We start from the raw sequence: 19,909 nt of genomic DNA, 5'->3' as shown, positions 1-19,909 counted from the left end.
AGCAGGTTAATGGGGAATATTTGGGAATCAGGATCTTCCCAATGCATCTTAAAGTCCCAGTCTCAGTGTTTGCCCCCTCCAGACCTGCTGCAGCATTGGCACAGGTCCCCTTTTTTTCTCATAGCCAACCACCTGGCTCTGTACTCGGTCATCTGTCTTTTCTCAATACCAGATTTGGCCTAAGGTTAAAAATAAATCCTTTTAACTTTATAGTGTGATTTGTACAGGATAAGGTTAGTTTTAACAGTAACTATGTATCTCCTCCATTATTCTTCTATAAGAAACAAGCAGTAGGATTTCAGAGAGGCTTAGAGAGACTTACATGAACTGATGTTGAGTGAAATGAGCAGAACCAGGAGATCATTATACAAGGCAACAACATATTATATGATGATCAATTCTGACAGACATGGCTCTCTTCAACAATGAGATGATTCAAACCAGTTCCACTTGTTCAGTGATGAAGACAGACATCTACACCCAGAGAGAGAGAACCATGGGAACTGAGGATAAACCACAACGTAGCATTCTCACTCTTTTTGTTGTTGTTCACTTGCATTTTGTTTTCTTTCTCATTTTTTTCCTCTTTGATCAGATTTTTCCTGTGCAGCATGATATTCATAGAAATATGTATATAGGAACTGCCCATGTTTAACACAATATTGGATCATTTGCCAACTTAGGGAGGGAATGTGGGGGGAGGGAGGGAAAAAATTACAAGACAGGGTTTTTTGGAGGCAAATGTCAAAAATTATTCATGTATATATTTTGAAAATAAAAATCTATAATTAAAAAAGGATATGACTAATACTCTTAATTAGTCAATATAAATATGTTTAAAATGATTGTACATGTATTCCATTGATATATAAATAGATTGTACATATATTAGATTGCTGTCTTGGGAAGAGGGATCAAAGAAAAACTTAGAATTCAAAATCTTATAAACCTATCTTTACATGCAATTTAAAAAAATAAAATACTACTAATTAAAAAGCCATTAAAAAATAAAAAGTGATAGTTAAAAAAAAAAAAAAAACTTTGGATTCCATAAGTCAGAGACTCACAGAATGTTACCACTGGAAGAAACTTCACTAATACTTTGGTGCAAGGCTTATATGTAGAAGGGTCAGCTAGATGCCACAGTGGATAGGAAATTGACCCTGGAGTGTTCTCAATTCTGGGTTCAGATACTTAATAATTCCTAGCTGTGTGATCCTGGTCAAGTCATTTAACCCAAGTGCCTCAGCCAAAGACTTATTTGTAGACAAAGAAACTGAGGTTTGGAAAGATAAAGTATCTTCTCCAGGATTAACTGTTCTCTTTAAATCTTCTTCAATTCATCTTCCACACGGTTAACAATAAAATATTCCTAAAATAGAGTTAGACCTCATCACTTCTCTGCTCAAAAAAAAATCCTGAGTGGTTCTCTATTGTCTCTTGGAAAATATCCAAATTACTTTCCCTGATATGCAAAGTCCTCCACAATGTGACACTTAGCTTTCCAGAATTTTTTGCACCCACCTTGCACCCCTTTCCATGCTCTACATTCCAGCCAAACCAGCTTACTAGTTTGCCCCTGAACTCAAAACGCCCATCACTGTGGTTTTGTACAGGATGCCCCACACCTGGAGTGTCATCTCTCCTTTCCTTTGCTTCTTACAATCCTAAACATCTTTCAGGATTTTCCTAATCCCAATCCCCTTTCTCTCTTCCCTCCATCATTAATCATGCTCACTCGCTCCTCAAATTTTCTCATATTTATTTATCTAGGCATATATTTTACTCCTGACCACATCCCCAATGAACTGCATGTTCTTTGAGATATATTTTTGGTTTTGTATCTCTAGAAATTGGCGCAATGCCTTACACACAGTAGGCATTTAATGTTTATTGAACTGAACTAGTCATAGAATGATGTTGGTCTTCAGACTTTCAGCCTGTTACAACTTTTAGGATCTTCAACAGAACCACGCATAGGTCCCACCTCTTTCCCATTTGTACCCTGGATGTCAAAGGGTTACTTGAACTCCCATGATAAATACCCATCAATTTACCTGCTAAGGACATAGCCCTAATCTCCAGGAAAGTAGAATATGTCTTTTGCTAGGTCATTTGAGATGATGGTGTCACCAGCACAATTCAAGAAATAGTCATGTGAAAAACCAGTCATGATCCCATGAAACACTGGCCCTTTCAGTGTCAGCAGCTCGGATATCAAAATCAGCCTTGTCTCTCCCAATCCTGACCTCGATATAGAATGACGCTGTCCTGGATTATGCTGCCTCTTTGTACAGAGGATATAGGCGCTAAAATAACTTGTGCTTTATACTCTACATCCTACTTTCTTAAGCAGTGTCTGGAATCCCTTTGGGGATTGGGGGATGAAAATTTATGATTTATTATCAGCTTATGTCTGATTTGTGTACACTTATTTTTTATACCTATATGCCTGCAAAAATTTCTCAGACGTTGCAAATGGAAAAAGTTTACAAAGCCCTGCTATAGATTAAATCACGAGTGAGTCTGTGCCATGGGCTTTGACCAAACTGCTTCCTCCACTTGTGCCTCTCTCCTAAGAGGCAACAGAAAACTAGTCTGCATTTATGACAGTCTGGACCCACTATGTCTCCCTCAAGTCAGCGATGTAGTAGGGGAACCACGACTATGTGAGGGAGTGCCACGGAGAGAACCTTTTACTGTTCTCTGCCCAAGTTTCATTCCTTTAACTTCTCATAAATTAATTCCTCTGTTATTCTAATTACTTGGGATTTGTCAGAGTTTCCTCCAAATTGTCTGCAAATTGATAGGGCCCTAAACCCAACCCAATATATATTGCTATCCAGTAGGAGGAATATAGCAAGACAAGTCAGAGGTGTAATTATGACCATACCACCATGTGCTCTACTAGTCAATCTCAAAACCACATCACTCCTCTCTTCCCCTCATGGCAGGGGTAAAGCATGATGGTACTCAATGGCACTCCTGTAGATGGAAGGCATTACTTCAGCAAAATTTTTGAAATTCTTCAGGAAGCTTACCTGGAAGGTCATCAGGACATAAAGGACTACCTTGTCAATCCCCAAATAGACTCAAGTCCCTGGACCATCAGCAACTGGTGAAATCTGAAGTTCAAGAATTTGAGGGCCGTTCCAAAACTCCAGAGGCCTTTTAGAGGGGACTTGGTTGAAGCTGGTTGTTTTGTTTCTGTGCTGATCCATTTCCTTTTCCTTTGAGTTCTGTGTAAGGACTTAGTCCTGGCAAAACAGAATACTCCAGAGCAGCAGTTGGAAATTTGTAATCCACTGAAATGTCTTTTTTGCATTCAGCCCAATTTAAGAATGATCATTACATTTTAAACTAAAGTTTTATTCTTTTTAAAAATAAAAACTTTACTTGAGGGCCATGCAAAAACAGACAGGCAGTGGCATTTGGCCCCTGGGCAGTAGTTTGGTGGACCTTCCTCTAGAAAACCAAATTTTTTTCTCTCTTTTCTCATCTCCTTGGTCTCACCAGTTTTTATTCCTCTCATTTCAAAATGTCCTCTTATAAGTCTTTATAGTTTTCTAGAGCTAGCTCCCTAGTGTGGGTCAAAGATAATTTTTTTACTGAATTCCCTTCTCTATTACTCTACGACTGAGGTAGATTATTTTCCACCTAAAGATCAAGAGGAGGACTACATTTTAATTCTTATTATTGCTCTTCTACTCCTACTCCTGAGAAGAGACTAAGGGCCAATATTCAATTAATAATATCGATGTCCTCAAAACAAGAATTTACAGAGTAATTCTAAACATCAAGGATTAGGACAACAGATGCTGAAATCTATCTCCCTACTCCCACCTCTGGCCCGGCGTACTAGCACTGAAGAGGATACTTTAACACTTATAGCTTCTCTGAGATAAACCAGCCCAACCCAAAGCAGTATAGATTTAGGTGATCTTGCTATAGAGAAGCAAGAGGTAGGAATGAGAAGTCAGAGGGACATTTCTGTGAGCTAAAAAGAATAAATATTAAACATAATCAACATGGAAAATTTTGTGTCTAACACATTGATGGTAGAGTTGTAAAATTCTGGAGAACAATTTGGAACTATGCCCAAAAGACTATAAAACAGTGGTCTAACAGTGTCACTCTTTGGTCTAACAGTGTCACTACTGGATCTATGTCCCAAAGACATCATGTAAGAGGGAAAAGGACTCACATGTACAAAAAAGTTTGTATAAACTCTGTGTGGTGGTGAGAAATTGGAAATTGAATGTATATCCATTAACTGGGGAATGGCTGAATAAGTTATGGTATATGAATGTAATGGAATATTATTGCTCTATAAGAAACAATAAGTAGGCTGATTTCAGAAAAGCCTGGAAAGGCTTACATGAACTAATGCTGAGTGAAATAAGCAGAACTAGAACATTATTCACAATTACAGCAAGATTATGTGATCAACTATGATAGACTTAGCTCCTCTCAGCAAAACAGTGATTCAAGACAATTCCAATGGACTTAAGATGGAATATGTCATCTGCATCCAGAGAAAGAACTATGGTGATTAAATGTGGATCGAAACATATGATTTTCCCATTCTTTCTTTTTTTCTCTCTCTCGCATGGTTTTTCCCTTTGTTCTAATCTTTCTTTCACAACATGACTAATATGGAAATGTTTAAAGTGACTGTATATGTATAACCTACATCACATTGCTTGCTGTCTTGGGGAGGAGGGAATTAAGAAAGGAGGGAGAAAAACTCAAAATTTTACCAAAATGAATATTAAAAACTATCTTTACATGCAACTGGAAAAATAAGATGCTATAAGTTGAAAAAATAAATAATAATAAAATAATAAAAATAAAAAAATAAAATAATTTCTGTGTCTATAGCTCAAGTACCTTTCATCTAGGAGTCTAACATTGCCAGTTTTCAGCAAGAGGTGGCTTTGTGGATACGAAAAGGAAAGGAGACTAAGTGGGTAATCAAAGATTGGCCTAGTGACTCATAAGAGTTACCTGTACTTCTTAAAACTTTCCGGGATTAAAGAGAGGAAAATGTTGTGCCTCTAGAAAAAATTGTAAACTATTTCTTATTTCCTTCCTTGTCTTATTCTTCAGAAAGTGCAAAAAAAACCAAAGTACTCAACAATGTCCAAATAACTTCCCTCTAAGGTGAATTCAATTCACATCCTGAGCCTTCAGTGAGATGTGTCAAATCCCTGAGTAATGGCAGAGATCACATTTTAAGCTTGAGATAGACAACAAAATGGAACTGGCTATGATAATACATTTTTCTATCAGGAATATTTCCTGAAGTCAAGAGAACAAGCTTGACAGAAAGAAGTACAGTGGAATAACATAGTATTCAAAACAGTTTTGTTTTTATTTATAAAATCAAATGACCAAATTTTTGTTTATTACAAAATTAAATGGCCAAATTAGCCACTGGTGCTTTCTTAGAAGCCTTTTTACAAAATATGTTATCAAACCTAAGGAAATTCTCAAGAGTTTGACTGAAAGGGAGCCAACTCCCTAGTTCCCCTCAAATTTAAGGAGAATAGATATTTGTTGCTATTATCTTAAAAAGAAAAATTAGGTAAACTGTTCCAGATTCAAATACAGAGAGACAGACACTTTCAAGTCCAACCCAAGTAGCAAGACTTTATTCCTCAAGGCTATGTCTTCTCACAGGAATCTAGAGAATGAAGAAGATGAGTAGGAACTTTGCAATTCTTGCCTTTGGAAAGCAAGATTTGTGGCAGAGGCATGTTTTCTTCTCAGTAGCAATAAATAGGAAAGAAAAGACAAACAAAATGCTCTCTCCATGATCACTCATAGATACAGATCACATGTAATTATACTTATGTTTTCACACTGAACACTCCTAGGAACAAAACATTCTGAGAAATTGAGAATGGAAACAAAACCTTAAGAAACAAACCTGGGGCTTGGAGTGAATCAGTTTTTAAAAGAGACTCTGAATCTATGGAGCACACAGCAACTCAGTCATTATCCTATTAATGTGGATATAACACATATCTGGACACTCTGGGTTTATCAATGCCCCTGCTGTTCTTCTCAAATATTGAGAAACTTATGTTGGGCCAGTACTTTATTATGCACACTTGAAAAGACAAGAAGTGGGTAAGAGAAAAGAAAAGTATTCTACTTTCAATCAGATGCAGCTATCATTTCCAAAGAGGCCCAAGTCCTATTAGGAGTATAAAACTCACTGAAATCCATGGAAAATCAGGAGCAGAAAAGAGAAGCAAAGCATATTGTTCAGACTATTTCTAGTCTGTTCATTTATTTTCAAATTAGAAATGACTGCTTCATGCCAAGTGAGACCTTATCCCCCAAGCCCTTCTAGACTACAGAGCTGTCAGGTCGGTGAATACCTTCTTATTGGCCAGTAACATCCTTTTTCATGAACCCAAGGACTAGAGGACCCCTCCCTCTCTCTGCCTCCAAATAAGAGGCACAGTGGATACCGTTACAAGGCTCACAAGAAATCAGGCTTTCCTGGGGTGGTGGTACGCTGAGTCTCTCCATCTCTCTTCTCCTTCCCTTCAACAAATGCAATTAAGAAAGCAGCCCAGGCTCAGGGCACACACGCAGCGCTTCCTGCTGGGGGAAGTATGGCGAGCCGAAGCCACTCAGAGGGAGAGGTTATCAGGCACCAGATCTAATTAGCCAACCTGCCTCGATTTTGACATTGCTGCATTTCCTCTATTAGCATTAATGACAGTCAGGCTGAACCACCAAGAGGCCCTGCATGGCCCACCCTCACCCCCCTCCGTCCCCCAGGCCGTTCAGCCAGTCCCTAGGACCTATTTCTATTTCCATGGCAACCTACTCCCAATGATGTTCCAAAGAGCCCATGACCCCATCAGTCAGTGGAATTGCCTGGGGAGAGGGGGGGAGGCAGCAATGGAGTGTGGCAGAGGCTCATGTTTAAACATGGAGGCATTAAACTGTGCCCAAAATTAAAGGGAGGCATATTGAGTAATGCTTGGGAAGAGCAGAATCTAATAGACAGAGATCCTGGGGACTGGTTTGGATTGGTATTAGCCCAGGGCTTGTTCTGTTCTCTCTCACTGGGGAAAACCAGGCAGTGGCAGGGCAAGCAGGGGGACGAGGAGGAGGAGAACCACACAGTTTGCTCTGGATCATCAAGTCAGGGACAAAGAAAAGTGTCACAGATCTCTGGGGGAAAACCGCCTTCTGGATCACAAAAGATAGAAGTACTCTCGGCTTTTTGGGGAATGGAAAATAGTGACAGAAAGAAAGCATCCAGGTTCTGTGTGGAAAAATACTATGAAGATGCCAAGACAAGGAAAAAGCAGCAGGTGATGGGAACACGGACCCAGCACTCCACTTACTCCCCATATACTCGGCTGGAGTATGTCCAAGGTTTCTCTGGTTCAGATTTCAAATAAAGTTCTCCCTCCCACCTCTCCTGACTACACAGTTAACAAGAAGGAGATTGACTCAACTGTGAGAAGAGTATGACTTCTATCCTTGCCTTCCATTTGCCAGACATTCTGTAGTGGGGAAAGGATGGGCAGATGGAAGTGGCCTTCAGCCAAAAGGACCTTGGGGCGACGTGCAAAGACAGGACTCGGCATCTCTTGCTGATCTGGAAATGCTTGAGAGTCTCAAAGGGCCAGAGATCAGGGGCTAAAATAGCAGAGAGCAAGCATACAGCCCCCTCATTCCCCAGGCCCACTGAGCTCATGTCACTTTTCCAGACAAGAAATCAAGGACCCAGCTGCCACTGAAGACTTTCCAAATGGAAGACCGATTCCAGTTAGGATTGATAGCAGTGCAACTAGGATGGAGGAAGAGATCTAGGGATTCTTGTTTCTTAACTGGTTTGTGGGAACAAGGTTAATACAACTTTGACAATCCCCATCTTTTCTGTCTGAGCCATGCCAAAAGTTGGGGCAGAGATGTTGAATCACAGAAACTCTTTCTCTGGTTGGCAACCTTTTTAAGAACTGCCTAGGTTCCAGTAATAGATCATACCCAGAATCATCTTTTTTTCCAATAGGGAAAAAAAAAATCCAGTGTGGGGAAAAAAATGAGAATAGGCAACTAACTGAACTATTTTTGTTCCTAAATGTTTACGACATTGAACTGTCCAATCACCTAGGCTGGGTCCATAGTATAAAGACAAATGCATCACATCTGCTCCCCTAAAATATATATATGTGGTACATACACACATACACACACACGCACACGAGCATCTACCCCTACTTTTCTTTTGTCCTCACTCTTTGTTCCCTTGTAGCACAAATCCCAGACAAATGGGGCTAAAAGGAGATCTGATATATTGCTTAAGTATCTCCAACCAAAAAGTGCTGATGGCAAAAGCTACTGAAATTGAAAATGGAGCCTCTGACCCAAACCAAAAAGGCTGAAAAACCAAAAGGCCAAAAGGCTGAAATTATTCCAAGGGCTCATCTTTTTGGGTAGCTTCCTCCTGGATATCTGCAGTAATCTTTTTGGGATCTTCTGAAGTAGCTGCTTCCATAGCTGCTGTCCCACAAGAAAGAAGTAGTTCCATTTGATCATCCCTGCACACAGTTCCTGGATCCTTTGGGGCTGGCATTCTCTGGCTCTAAAACTCCCATGTTTCTAACCACTTTAGTCCTGCCATTGGACTTTGAGGGTCCTGAGCCAGGGGACCAACCATTCCATAAGACAGAGGATGGAAGAGGTAGAAGCTAAGCAAGGAGATTCAGGAAAAAAAAAAAAAAAAGAGTATGAGTCAGAAAAATAACCCAGAATTATAGAAGTGACACTGTTCAAAAGAATACCCTTTCAAAATTTTTAATCAAATTCCTAATATCCAGTGGTCTTTAAATTTTCTTATCTCACCTTGTGATTACCACATTTTTCTATAAGTGTTATTTAAGCCACAGTATTTCCTAGGGTCAAGCTGAATTAATAAAGGAGAAGAACTATCATAAAGCCCAGGGAAGGGGTTAAGAGGAAACCGAAGTAAAAGTCAAGAATAAAACACATCAAACTAGAACTTAAGTTTCTTAGTACTTTTTCTTAGAGAAAAATGATTCTCATTCCCCAGCATCAAGGTCCAAGACTCACCTATAGGCAATTCCCAGAATCAGAAGAGAGATCCCAAATATATGCACCCAGTTAGCCAGAGGAAAAGGTGACACATAGCAGGCAAAGAACCTGAGGATTGTGTCCCACAGAATCCCTAAAGAAGTAGGGAAAAAAAAAAAACTAACAATTTACCATCAAGAGAGACTCACCTTTTCTCTAACTAAAGCCAATATCCTACAGCTTACATCAGGGAAACAAGAAATAAAATTCTTTTTTTCCTTCTCCCTACTGCACCCTTTCCACTTCTCAACACCCCCCTCTATTACCTTTTCCTGTGATAATCCCACCCCACTCAAGCACAGCTTTATTTTTTTTTAATTGCTATGCCTTCCCTGACATCTCCTGGATCAGTCCAGGAGAACTCTCTGCCCTGCTAAGTCTTTCAATACATACCTGTTAACATGCTGGAGAATAGCATGGCTGGAAAATAGTGATGAAAATAAAGTACCCGGCCCATCATGAAGAAAGGGAAATAATGGAGTAGCCAGCCCAGCAAGACCTGACCTCCTCCACGCAGCAGGACCTGGCAGAGACCTTGGGAAACAAGTATCACAGCTCATATAAGAAGTTCTGGTTCTACTTTTTGACTTGGAGGAATCAGGCCAATTCCTGAGTAAGAAGAGAATCTAGCAGAAACCACAGATCTTTAGCACTAAAGAACTTTGAGGTGGCTTGCCCTTAGATATTTGGAGTGGTTCCTTCTTTGCTTTCCCAAATTAATTCCAATGTAGTTGGATTTCTCCTAAAAAATCCACAGTCCTGTAAAGCCAGAATCTAGAAACACTCTCATTCTTCTCCCCCTCTGCAGTGCCCTGAACGACAGATAATTCCTTGCAACCACACTGAAATAGACAATTGGGTCTCTCCCTAGAATGGGAAGCTAAAGTGCTACTGGGAATAGAGGAAATCTAAGGAGAATGAAAGGAAGCCTATACCTGGATGCTCAGCTTTGTTTTATTACACAAACTGCATGTCTACAATGTCAGGTGGCAGCACAACAATTGGAAAATAGAACCTGCCATAGCAACTCTTTCCATCCCACCAGTGGGATGGAGCGGGAGGATGGAGCCGGAGGATGGAGCCAAGAGCATATGAAGATTGTAAAGAAGGCAGAAGATGTACCTGCCAGGGAAATCCTGATTTTGGTAATTGGCACACAGCCTTCTGCCAAGTTATTATAGGAAATGCTTGGAGAACCTGACCTTTCACTTCTGCCGTGAGTTGAATTCCTCTTTGCATAGACACAGTAGTGAGGCTTCCCAGGAGAAGGTAAAGGCCAATGCTCCCCAGATTCAACCACCAGATGATCTGTATGGAAATATGAGAAAAAAAGGATGAAAGAAAGGCAATGACCCAGAAGCAAATATCAAAGAGCAAAACCCAAAGGAAAGCCCTTACTGGATTTCCAAGCAAATAGACCCGAAAGTCAGTCTCATTGACTCCTGAGAAACGTAGGCCCTGCATGGATAAAAAGCAAAGTGATTATGCACGACTGTAGTGGAAAGGAGCTGTCAGAATTTTCCACAGATGACCTCAATCGTCCTCTAAACTATACAGAAATCTGTTTTGTGATTTAGAGAATCCTAAGACGAGAGAGTGTCCAAATTCCACATTCACTCCTTTGAATAGTGGGGAAGAGAAGTCAGTCCTCTAGCTACCCAGCCCTCCCTCAGGCCCCATCTATTAACAATTCCATCTGAGTTTCCGCTTTGGTTCTAATTCCCAAATGTTCACCCGGATTCATCTCTTTACCTGATAGTTGATAGGCCAATGCCAAGGCTTTGAAGTGACTTCATTTTCCTTGGGTTTGAGACCACTATTCCCCTGCAGGAAAGTGGCAACATAAAAAAACAGTTAAGGGCAGAGACAGGAGAAGCTGATGGGCAATGGCAGTCCAAGATCTCGTGAACATGTAGGCTATGCATGTCTAGAGTCTGATCTTATCTGTTTATGCAGAAAAGGCTGAGTCTTTCTTCCATAGCCTGCTGACAATTTTCCATTTATTATTCTCATATAAGCTGTTCATCAATTACTTTCATTCAAAATCTGTGTACCCTAAGAAAAGGGGAACCAAGAAAACTGGAAGGCATATTCCTTGTGGGTTTGTGCACATTTATCTTTACTAGGGGAATTCTAGGCTAAGAGCATTGAGATGAGGGAGTCAATGGAGTAAGGGAAAAATCACTTCTCAGTTTTCCTTGGAGGCCAACATCAAACAACCTCAACTACAGAACAGGAGGATATTTACTTAGTTGTAGGCTTCCCTCTTCTCTGAATAGGTTACATAGCCTGAAAGACCCAAAGTCTTTCCATTCTGAGGCCAAGAATGTTTAACAGCCATACCTTTATGAGGAGAAATTATGGACATAACACGGGCATCTAGAGCAAGCAACAAGGACAGCCGTCTATTAGCTAAATTCATCAATATTAAGTTCACCTCTAATTTCCAAGATATAGTAAGGTGCTTCAGTTTAAGCTATTCCTGAGACTTTTCTTCCAGTAGGAGGGAAAGTAACCAAGATTTACACATTAGACTCCAGAAAAACACAATGCTATTGAGCAACAAGAAGTAGAATGAAACAGTATCAGCCACAACCCTCAGCACATATCAGGGCTCCAATTCATTCCTAAGTACCTGGTTTATATCTGTCCAAACCAGGGAGATGCTGGTGTATTTGTTGCAGGGCTCATTTTTTATCATCCCCCAGAAGTCTGGAATGGTTATCCAGAATAGTTACCAAATGACCAACACTTTCCCCTCAAATTCACTGTTAAGTGTCTAAAGAAGAACAACCCAGTATGGGGCCCCTGGAGCCATTGATGGCAAAAGCTAATACCCTCTGATTCCTCTAGTCCAGGCCTAAACTTGTAGATTTTTGTCAAAAATCGATCAGTCCCAGATATTCTGCAAGCTTAAGGGATTTTCAGCAATATATACTTCATTTTACCTCTTGTTAAAAACCTAAATTATTTTAATGAGTTTCATCCATGTGACAAGAAAAGAAAAATGTCCATTCTGATTATAGCTACATATATTTGTAGATTCCTTCTTCATGCTTAAAGTCTAGTATGAACTAACTCTATATTCACTCTCATGAACTAAGCCTGTCTCTACTAATCTAGTGGCAGAACTTTCACTCAACTTTACTATTGTGGGTAGGAGAGCCATTTCTGGAATTCCTCTTATATAAAACATCCCCCTTTGGAATCTAATTCCTTCACTCTACCTCACTGCAAATTTCAGCTGGGAAAAAAAAATCTCTTTTCTTCCTTGCCTCTACCCCTTGGATACTGACAGAAGGAGAAAGAAATTAGCTTTGTAGACTTAATCTTAAAATTCTCCAAAGATATGAAATGATGCATTGAATGAAAGACTCCTCAAGCAGAGATGGATGACAGAGTCCTGTCACAGGGATAGATAGAAGCAAAGATTCTGACTAGAAATCACTCATGGATCTCACAAGGTCATCTTGGCCAACACCCAACATGGATCAATGACAGCATTATATTTTTTTTGAAACTTGAGCCAAGCCAATCTACGATGTTTATTGAGACTGAGCATTGATTGCAAAATCTTTTCCAGGAAAATCCATTAAGCAAATGATTCTCCAAGGAAAGTAACTCTTCCCACCCATTCCCCAAGTCAGTGAGTTTCATAGCAATCCTATATTTGTGATGAGATGCTAGGAAAGAGCCCTACAAATAATAACTCTGCTTTACATACTTATACAACACAAGTTACAAAGTACTTTCCACAAATGATTTGCTTTATCTGAACAATCTTCTTAAGTATGAAGAGGAGGTATTATTAACTCCCTTTTGTAGATGACAAAACAGGCTCAGAGACACTTAGACTCAGACAGTAAAGGGCAAAAGCAAAAATAAAACTCAAGACTTCTAAATAAGTCTAGTGTTCTTTCTAGACCACTATGTTGCTTAAGGGTTACTTCTTTAAAGAAGTTCATACTTCTTTAAAGTATGCTTTAAAATTTTTCCTTTAACAACAATGCAAGGGATTTCCAATAGACTTGTGATGGAAATAGCCATTCATATCCAGAGACTATAGAGACTGAATTTGGATCAAAACATAGTATTTTCACCTTTTTGTTATTGTTTGCTTTGTTTTTTTTCCCTCATGTTTTTTTTCCCTTTTGATCTGACTTTTCTTGCACAGAATGATGAATATGAAAATATGTTTAGAAGAACTGCACATGCTTAACCTATATTGGATTGCTTGCTGTCTAAGAGAGAGGAAAGGAAGAAAGGGAAGGAAAAAAATTGGAACACAAGGTTTTGGAAAGGTTAATGTTGAAAACTATCTTTGCATGTATTTTGGAAAAATAGAAAGCTATTATTAAAAAAGAAAAAGAAAAAAGAGAAAGTAGACACAGTACTTTTTATAGTGACTGCCATCCTGGCAATACTCTAATAGTTGCTACATCACAAGATTAAAATGTGGGAATTTCCATTAAAAAAAAATTCTTTAAAAGGGAAGCAGGTATCTTTACTATCCTCCCTAATGAAAAACCCAAATTTATTTACTCCCCAAAATCTTGGATAGGCCACATGGGATGCCACCTAGAACTGGGTCACCTTACCCGGATCATAACCATGTGGGACTCCAGTAGGATCTCCACAAAACTGGGCTTCAGGACATCCAAGTTGATGTTTGGCACTGAACAAAGAGAACAAAGGGCAGAAGAAAAACACTTTAAGTTCTATTTCCCTTTCCACATTCACATTGTTCATTGCAAACACATTTCTACCAGGAAGGTCTGGTTACAACCTGAGATATTACGAGGGGCTAGGGTTAATGATAGATAGAACACAGAGCTGAGGATTCTAAAGGCCTAAGAACTAAAAAACACTATCAAACAGCTAGTCTCATTCCTTGAACATTTCTTACCCTGAAATTAGGCAAAAGACTTTACTTTTCTTCATTAATTCAAGCAGCATTTAATGAACACTTAGTTTTTACAAAGCACTTTATTGGTTTCTATGGGAAACACTAAGAAAATGGATGCAATTCACTGGGATAAGGTCCCTGTCCTCAAAAAGTTTATAATCTAGTTGAAAAGAAAAAAAATTTTAAAAGCAACAGGAAAAAAGTGAAATTAAATGTTATTTAGTTTCAGTGACCAGGTTGGATCCCAAAGAAGAGTCAGTATGGTAGAGTGGTCAGGGGGCCAAATCTGAAGATAGGAAGAGCTGGGTTAAAGTTCTGCCTCACTGGCTAAGTGACTGGGAGAGTGACTCAGCCCCTCTGGGCATGTTTCTTCATTTGTAAGATGAGTGAGTAGGACTCAGTGATCTTAAAGATTCCTTCAAAATTAAAACCAAAGATCCTATGATAGGATTTATAAGGGAATGCAGCTCTCTCCTTTTTTGCAGATGGGGGACTCAAGGTATGGAACACTGCATGTACTATCAGACTTAGGTAATGTGGAGACAGATTTGCTAAACTACATTTTCCCCGCTTTATTACTACTTATCACAAGGGATGTTTTCCTCAGTAAAAGAAAGGGAGGGAATATTTTCAAAAATGAAAGCAATTTAGTATTAACCAAAGATATCAACCAAAATGTAATTTTTTTGGCAAGGCAATTGGGATTAAGTGACTTGCCCAGAGTCACACAGCTAGTAAGTGTTAAGTGTCTGTGGCCCAATTTGAACTCAGGTTCTCTTGATTTCGGGGTCGATGCTCTATCCCCTGCACCATCTAGCTGTCCCAATTTTTTTTTTAAAAGATAAATAACAATGCAAGTGGAAAATCAAGACAAGGCTACATATAAGCAAATGTACATTATTAAAATATTTATGCTGATAGAACTTTTAAAAAGGGAAATGATCACTTGAGATAGGGTTAGACAGAAAAGTCTTAATGAGAGAAGCTTATTCTTGAGTTAGGTTCCTCAAAAAAGGATAAAATGTAGAATAGGAAAGAGGGAGAGAGAACAAAAGTCCAAGAGTAGGAAGAACAACATGAAGAAAGAGGGAAATAAAGAGAAGGGGATTTGTGTCAAAGAGCAAAGATAGATGAATCTATGGCAAGTTTAGAATGTGAGGCTAAGGAGTATGGGTTCATGTATAAACCTGGGCCTGAGCACCATAGTGATATGGTGAACATAAGCTGAAAGAAAATCAATCTGAATGTGTTATATTGAATGAATAGGAGAAAAGAGCCTATAGGTAGGATGAGCATAAAGGAAGCTACTAAACTAAACTAGTAATGAGTTGGTAAAAGTATGGATCAAGACAGTGACTAAGGAAAGCTGTAGGAAAAAATCAACAAACCATGAGCACTGAATAACATGGTTGTGAAAGAGTAAGAAGTAAAACAATAGAAGTACAAAAGTCATTTCAAAGAATACAGGCTCAGGATAATCTGATGAGGCTGTGAGAAGAAATGGGGGAGCTGGAAAGGGGTGCTAGTTTAGGGGAGAAAATAAGTTTCATTTTAGAAACAATGAGTTTGAGATGACATCAGGACTTCTAATTGGAAAGATGTAAACAGACTAGAGAGAATCACGTGTGGAAAATTGAGATTTGTGAATGAATGACAGAGTAACAATAAAAGGACCTAGTTTTGAGTCTTGAAAGATACTTTGTCATCAAAAACAGAAACAAGTTAAGATGTCAGAGACAAAATGTCAGAAAGCAGGATACACAAGGGAGTATACTTCAGAAAACTAGGTGACCAGTAGTATAAATCCGAAAAGGTCAAAAATGATGAAAAAAGATCATTAGATTTGGCAGGCAAGTCATTGGTAGATTCAGAGAAAATACTTCAATTTGATAATAGGGATGGAAAACAAACTCATAAGGTGCACATGGGGTCGTCGATATGTTCTATGTGTCTAAAAAGTTGAACTGGGAGAAGGAAAGAGCAATAAGATAGTACTCTGAATAAACAGTATAGGGTCTGGTCAAGGTTTGTGTTTGCTCTGTTTTATTTTTTTTTCCTCAGGAAAAGGGGAAACAAGCATATCACAGTCAGCCATGAGGAGCTTTCACTCACATTTGGGATTGATATGGTCCTCCACATTCCAGACAGAATTAGGAGTCTCCTTCAAGTATGGAGTGCAGGTCACTTCCAGCTGTTCCCAGCCCCTGTGAAAGATGCTTAGTAATATTTCATTGAACATCAAGATCCACATCTATTGCAAAGTCCTTCTGCAGTTATCTACTGATCTTTACGATCTCCTTCTTTAATCTAGGGTTGTTCCCCCTAATCTCATAAAATTATATCCTATAACTATCCTATGAGGGCCACATTACTATTTCAGAGAGAGAATAAAATATGTAGAAGCCAATCGGAATACTGGGGAGCCTTTAAAGCTTCCAGGCCACAGCAACTCCTGGCCAATAAGCTTTGCACTCCTTAATCAGATACCAGCTTTTCACTTCCATCCATCATTGAAGAAAACAACATAGAGTTGAGTAATGCACTAGAAGCAAACAAGTAAAAGTGCTTCCCACACGATGAGGTAAGAAAATAAAAGAATAAGAATTAGATGAGAAAAGTCAGGATCCCAAATACTTACCATTTAGGTAATGTCTTCCCTGAGGAACCCAGGACACAGCCCGTGGCCAGATGAATGAGTCGAATCTGACTCCTCAGGACCTTGATCCGATTCTCAGATTTCCTATTCATCACCTCAATCCTCCAGAAATCATTTGAATCCCCTGTCCCGTTCTGCCACATGAAGCAAGAAAAAAAAACACATAGGAAGCTAAAAGACTATAAAGAAAGGAACAACAGAAGGGGATGATGAAAATAGATACCACTTAATCACTATCATGGTATTAAGACAAAAAGTGAAGTAAATTGGCATTAGTCATTTGAAATCTGGAGTAGAAGAGGGAAGGAATGCCATTTCATCTAGTCAATGACTGACAGAACAAACCCAGCACACAGTATTACAATCAAGCAAAATTGTTTAGTTCCTTGAACCTAGGAATCTAATTTCCTCATTTCAAAGAACTATGGTCTAGACTCTAGATATATGATGTTACCTTCAAGCCACCAACCTCGATACTATACCCTAAGCCAGCAGGAACTGATCTGGGCCATTTAAATCCATTACTTTAGCCATCTGGCTGCTCATTGCTCTGAGCCAGAAAGGGTACAAGATGAAAAAAAAAAGGCCTGGAGTAAATATGGCTATTTAGGAATTAAGATTTCTAACTAATTTTGCTCAAGGGAAACCCAAAAGATTGAGAAAACTACAATGATTCTCATTCTTTGGTGACTTCAAACACTTTAAAATCTAGTAGGTTTTCCACTGGTAAAAGAAAATACAGATTGAATAAGACACTTGGTCATCCATGAAAAATTCGGTACTCTTGAGATCTCTGAAACCTTGGCAGTAACTTGTTGTAACATTTACCTTCAAGTTACTGAAAATAATCCTAAAAGATTTAGATGGCCCTTCATTTTAAAGATCATAAAAGTCAGTCAATGTATATTTGGGAAATACCAAAAGGATTATGGATAATGTACATTCACCTACACGTGTACTTATAAAGAGGAAAACTAAAGACTTTCCTTCACTTTAGGCCCTTGGTTTCTAGGTCAAATTTGATTCATAATGGTCTATGGAATCCAATTAATATCTTTTGACATTTATTAAACATCAGTACAAAATGGAACATATAAATATTATGATAGGGTTGGGACAGGGACAGATAGGTTTTTATAAACTTGCCTTTCCCACAATAAGCAAAGCCAAAAAATCTTCCAAATGTTAAATGAGCCTTAACTCAGTCCCCAAAGCCTTAGGGATATGCTGAGATTCTGAGGATGACATGTCCTGCCAACGTGGCAACAAGCCAGTCCCCACTACTTTTTACAGTCTGCACATCACTTTGGCCATTTACTTACTACACCATAGCCAGTGACCTGATAATGTTTCCGGGTCATTGGGGCCTCATGCTGATGACTATGTAGGTTTCGAGAAGTCCTAGAATTCAAAGGAATGAAGTGTTTGCATCATCTAAAGGAAGACAGGCAATACCTATATCAGTTATTAATTATATTCCTATGGGGAGCTTATGGGAAGACACAAATAAAAATCACTCAGAATAGGCAGGCATAGTTGGGCTGTGACCCACAACACTGGAGGAATAGCTACACTGATAAGGTCCTTTTGCATACTTATTTTGGGTATATTTAGAGAACGAATATGAAGCCATGTTAAAAATTCTACTGGCTCTACTAATAAGGTATATTAAATGGTCCTCTTACAGGACCACTTATCTTATCTGACCACAAGATGAAACTCTTCCACTGCCTCAAAAAACAAAAACATTCCAAATACAGGCTCTGACACAAATATGAATTCCTTTCCCATTAGAGCCCTTCCCTTCAACCCCATCCCCAACTCCTGCCCCATCCCCAGGACTGGCCCAAGCATGTTTCCAAAGAAAGATATTTGAGGCAGAAAATGTTGGTAACTTTATCTGACTCTAAAAAATTAACTATATGTATTAAACAAGGCATTTCCTTACTTTCCTACTCTGACTCCAAATCCAATCTAATTAGAAAAAGGCTTGAGTAGCTATTCCATGAAGCCTTTTCATCACCTATTTCTCCCATTTACCAGATCTTTATACAAATATCTCTTTTGGTTAAGTCTAGCTAACCAAAAACAAGATCGAATCCTGTTCCTCATGCACCCTTTTACTTCTGAACATCCTTACTCTTTATGTTCCAGCCGAATGATATCTCCATGTTTCACAAACTCCACTGGGAAAGAAGGATCCAGAGGATCTGTCAAATAAAGAAAAACCATGAATTAGAAATAAAAATGAATACTTTCCTTTTTAAAAATCAGGTTCATACACATAATTAAGAGTTCAGTTCTTATGCTGAAAAAGTTATCAAACCGTGCATACCCTTTGATCCAGCAGTGTTTCTACTGGGCTTATACCCCAAAGAGATACTAAAGAAGGGAAAGGGACCTGTATGTGCCAAAATGTTTGTGGCAGCCCTGTTTGTAGTGGCTAGAAGCTGGAAAATGAATGGATGCCCATCAATGGGAGAATGGTTGAGTAAATTGTGGTATATGAATGTTATGGAATATTATTGTTCTGTAAGGAATGACCAGCAGGATGAATACAGAGAGGCTTGAAGAGACTTAAATGAACTGATGCTGAGTGAAATGAGCAGAACCATATCATTATATACCTCAACAACGATACTGTTTGAGGATGTATTCTGATGGAAGTGGATCTCTTCGATAAAGAGAGCCTTAATTGATCAAAGATGGACAGAAGCAGCTACACCCAGAGAAAGAACACTGGGAAATGAATATAAAATGAATATAAACTGCTTGCATTTTTGTTTTTCTTCTCGGGTTATTTATACCTTCTGAATCCAATTCTCCCTGTGCAACAAGAGAACTGTTTGGTTCTGCACACATATATTGTATCTAGGATGTACTGTAACCTATTTAACATGTATAGGACTGCTTGTCTTCTCGGGGAGGGGGTGGAGGGAGGGAAGGGAAAAATCAGAACAGAAGAGATTGCAAGGGATAATGTTGTTAAAAATTACCCTGGCATGGGTTCTGTCAATAAAATGTTATTAAAAAAAAAAAAGTTCAGTTCTTCTTTCCAAAGCAAAACAGCAGACTGTGAAATTTTTACCAGTAAATATCTGATCTCTGGCATCCCATTTCCTAGGAGGGAGCCCAAAAAGATGAGAATGAAAGCCAATTTTTGTTATAATTTGAGATGATAGCCAGTCATGATCTAGATAGGTGAGAGTATAGAAAAGGAA

General features: G+C 38.9%; 1 protein-coding gene across 1 annotated transcript in view; it reads right to left on the bottom strand.

Annotated features, from left to right (window-relative positions):
* Positions 1 to 5,350: 5,350 nt before the first annotated feature.
* POMT2 (protein O-mannosyltransferase 2) overlaps positions 5,351 to 19,909 on the bottom strand; it is a 43,962-nt gene continuing 29,403 nt past the window's right edge. The window contains exons 11-21 of the mRNA XM_051977518.1: positions 18,829 to 18,898; positions 18,011 to 18,089; positions 16,671 to 16,822; positions 16,145 to 16,236; positions 13,725 to 13,801; positions 10,879 to 10,950; positions 10,525 to 10,584; positions 10,329 to 10,434; positions 9,520 to 9,660; positions 9,106 to 9,220; positions 5,351 to 8,723 (exon numbers count right to left, since the gene is read on the bottom strand). Coding sequence (XP_051833478.1) covers positions 8,618 to 8,723; positions 9,106 to 9,220; positions 9,520 to 9,660; positions 10,329 to 10,434; positions 10,525 to 10,584; positions 10,879 to 10,950; positions 13,725 to 13,801; positions 16,145 to 16,236; positions 16,671 to 16,822; positions 18,011 to 18,089; positions 18,829 to 18,898 — 1,070 coding nt within the window. The 3' untranslated portion in view covers positions 5,351 to 8,617. The remainder of the gene's footprint in view (positions 8,724 to 9,105; positions 9,221 to 9,519; positions 9,661 to 10,328; positions 10,435 to 10,524; positions 10,585 to 10,878; positions 10,951 to 13,724; positions 13,802 to 16,144; positions 16,237 to 16,670; positions 16,823 to 18,010; positions 18,090 to 18,828; positions 18,899 to 19,909) is intronic.

The sequence above is a fragment of the Antechinus flavipes genome, chromosome 2, assembly GCF_016432865.1.
Source record: "Antechinus flavipes isolate AdamAnt ecotype Samford, QLD, Australia chromosome 2, AdamAnt_v2, whole genome shotgun sequence".
Taxonomy (NCBI): Eukaryota; Metazoa; Chordata; class Mammalia; order Dasyuromorphia; family Dasyuridae; genus Antechinus; species Antechinus flavipes.
This window is presented reverse-complemented; position numbering and strand designations above follow the sequence as displayed.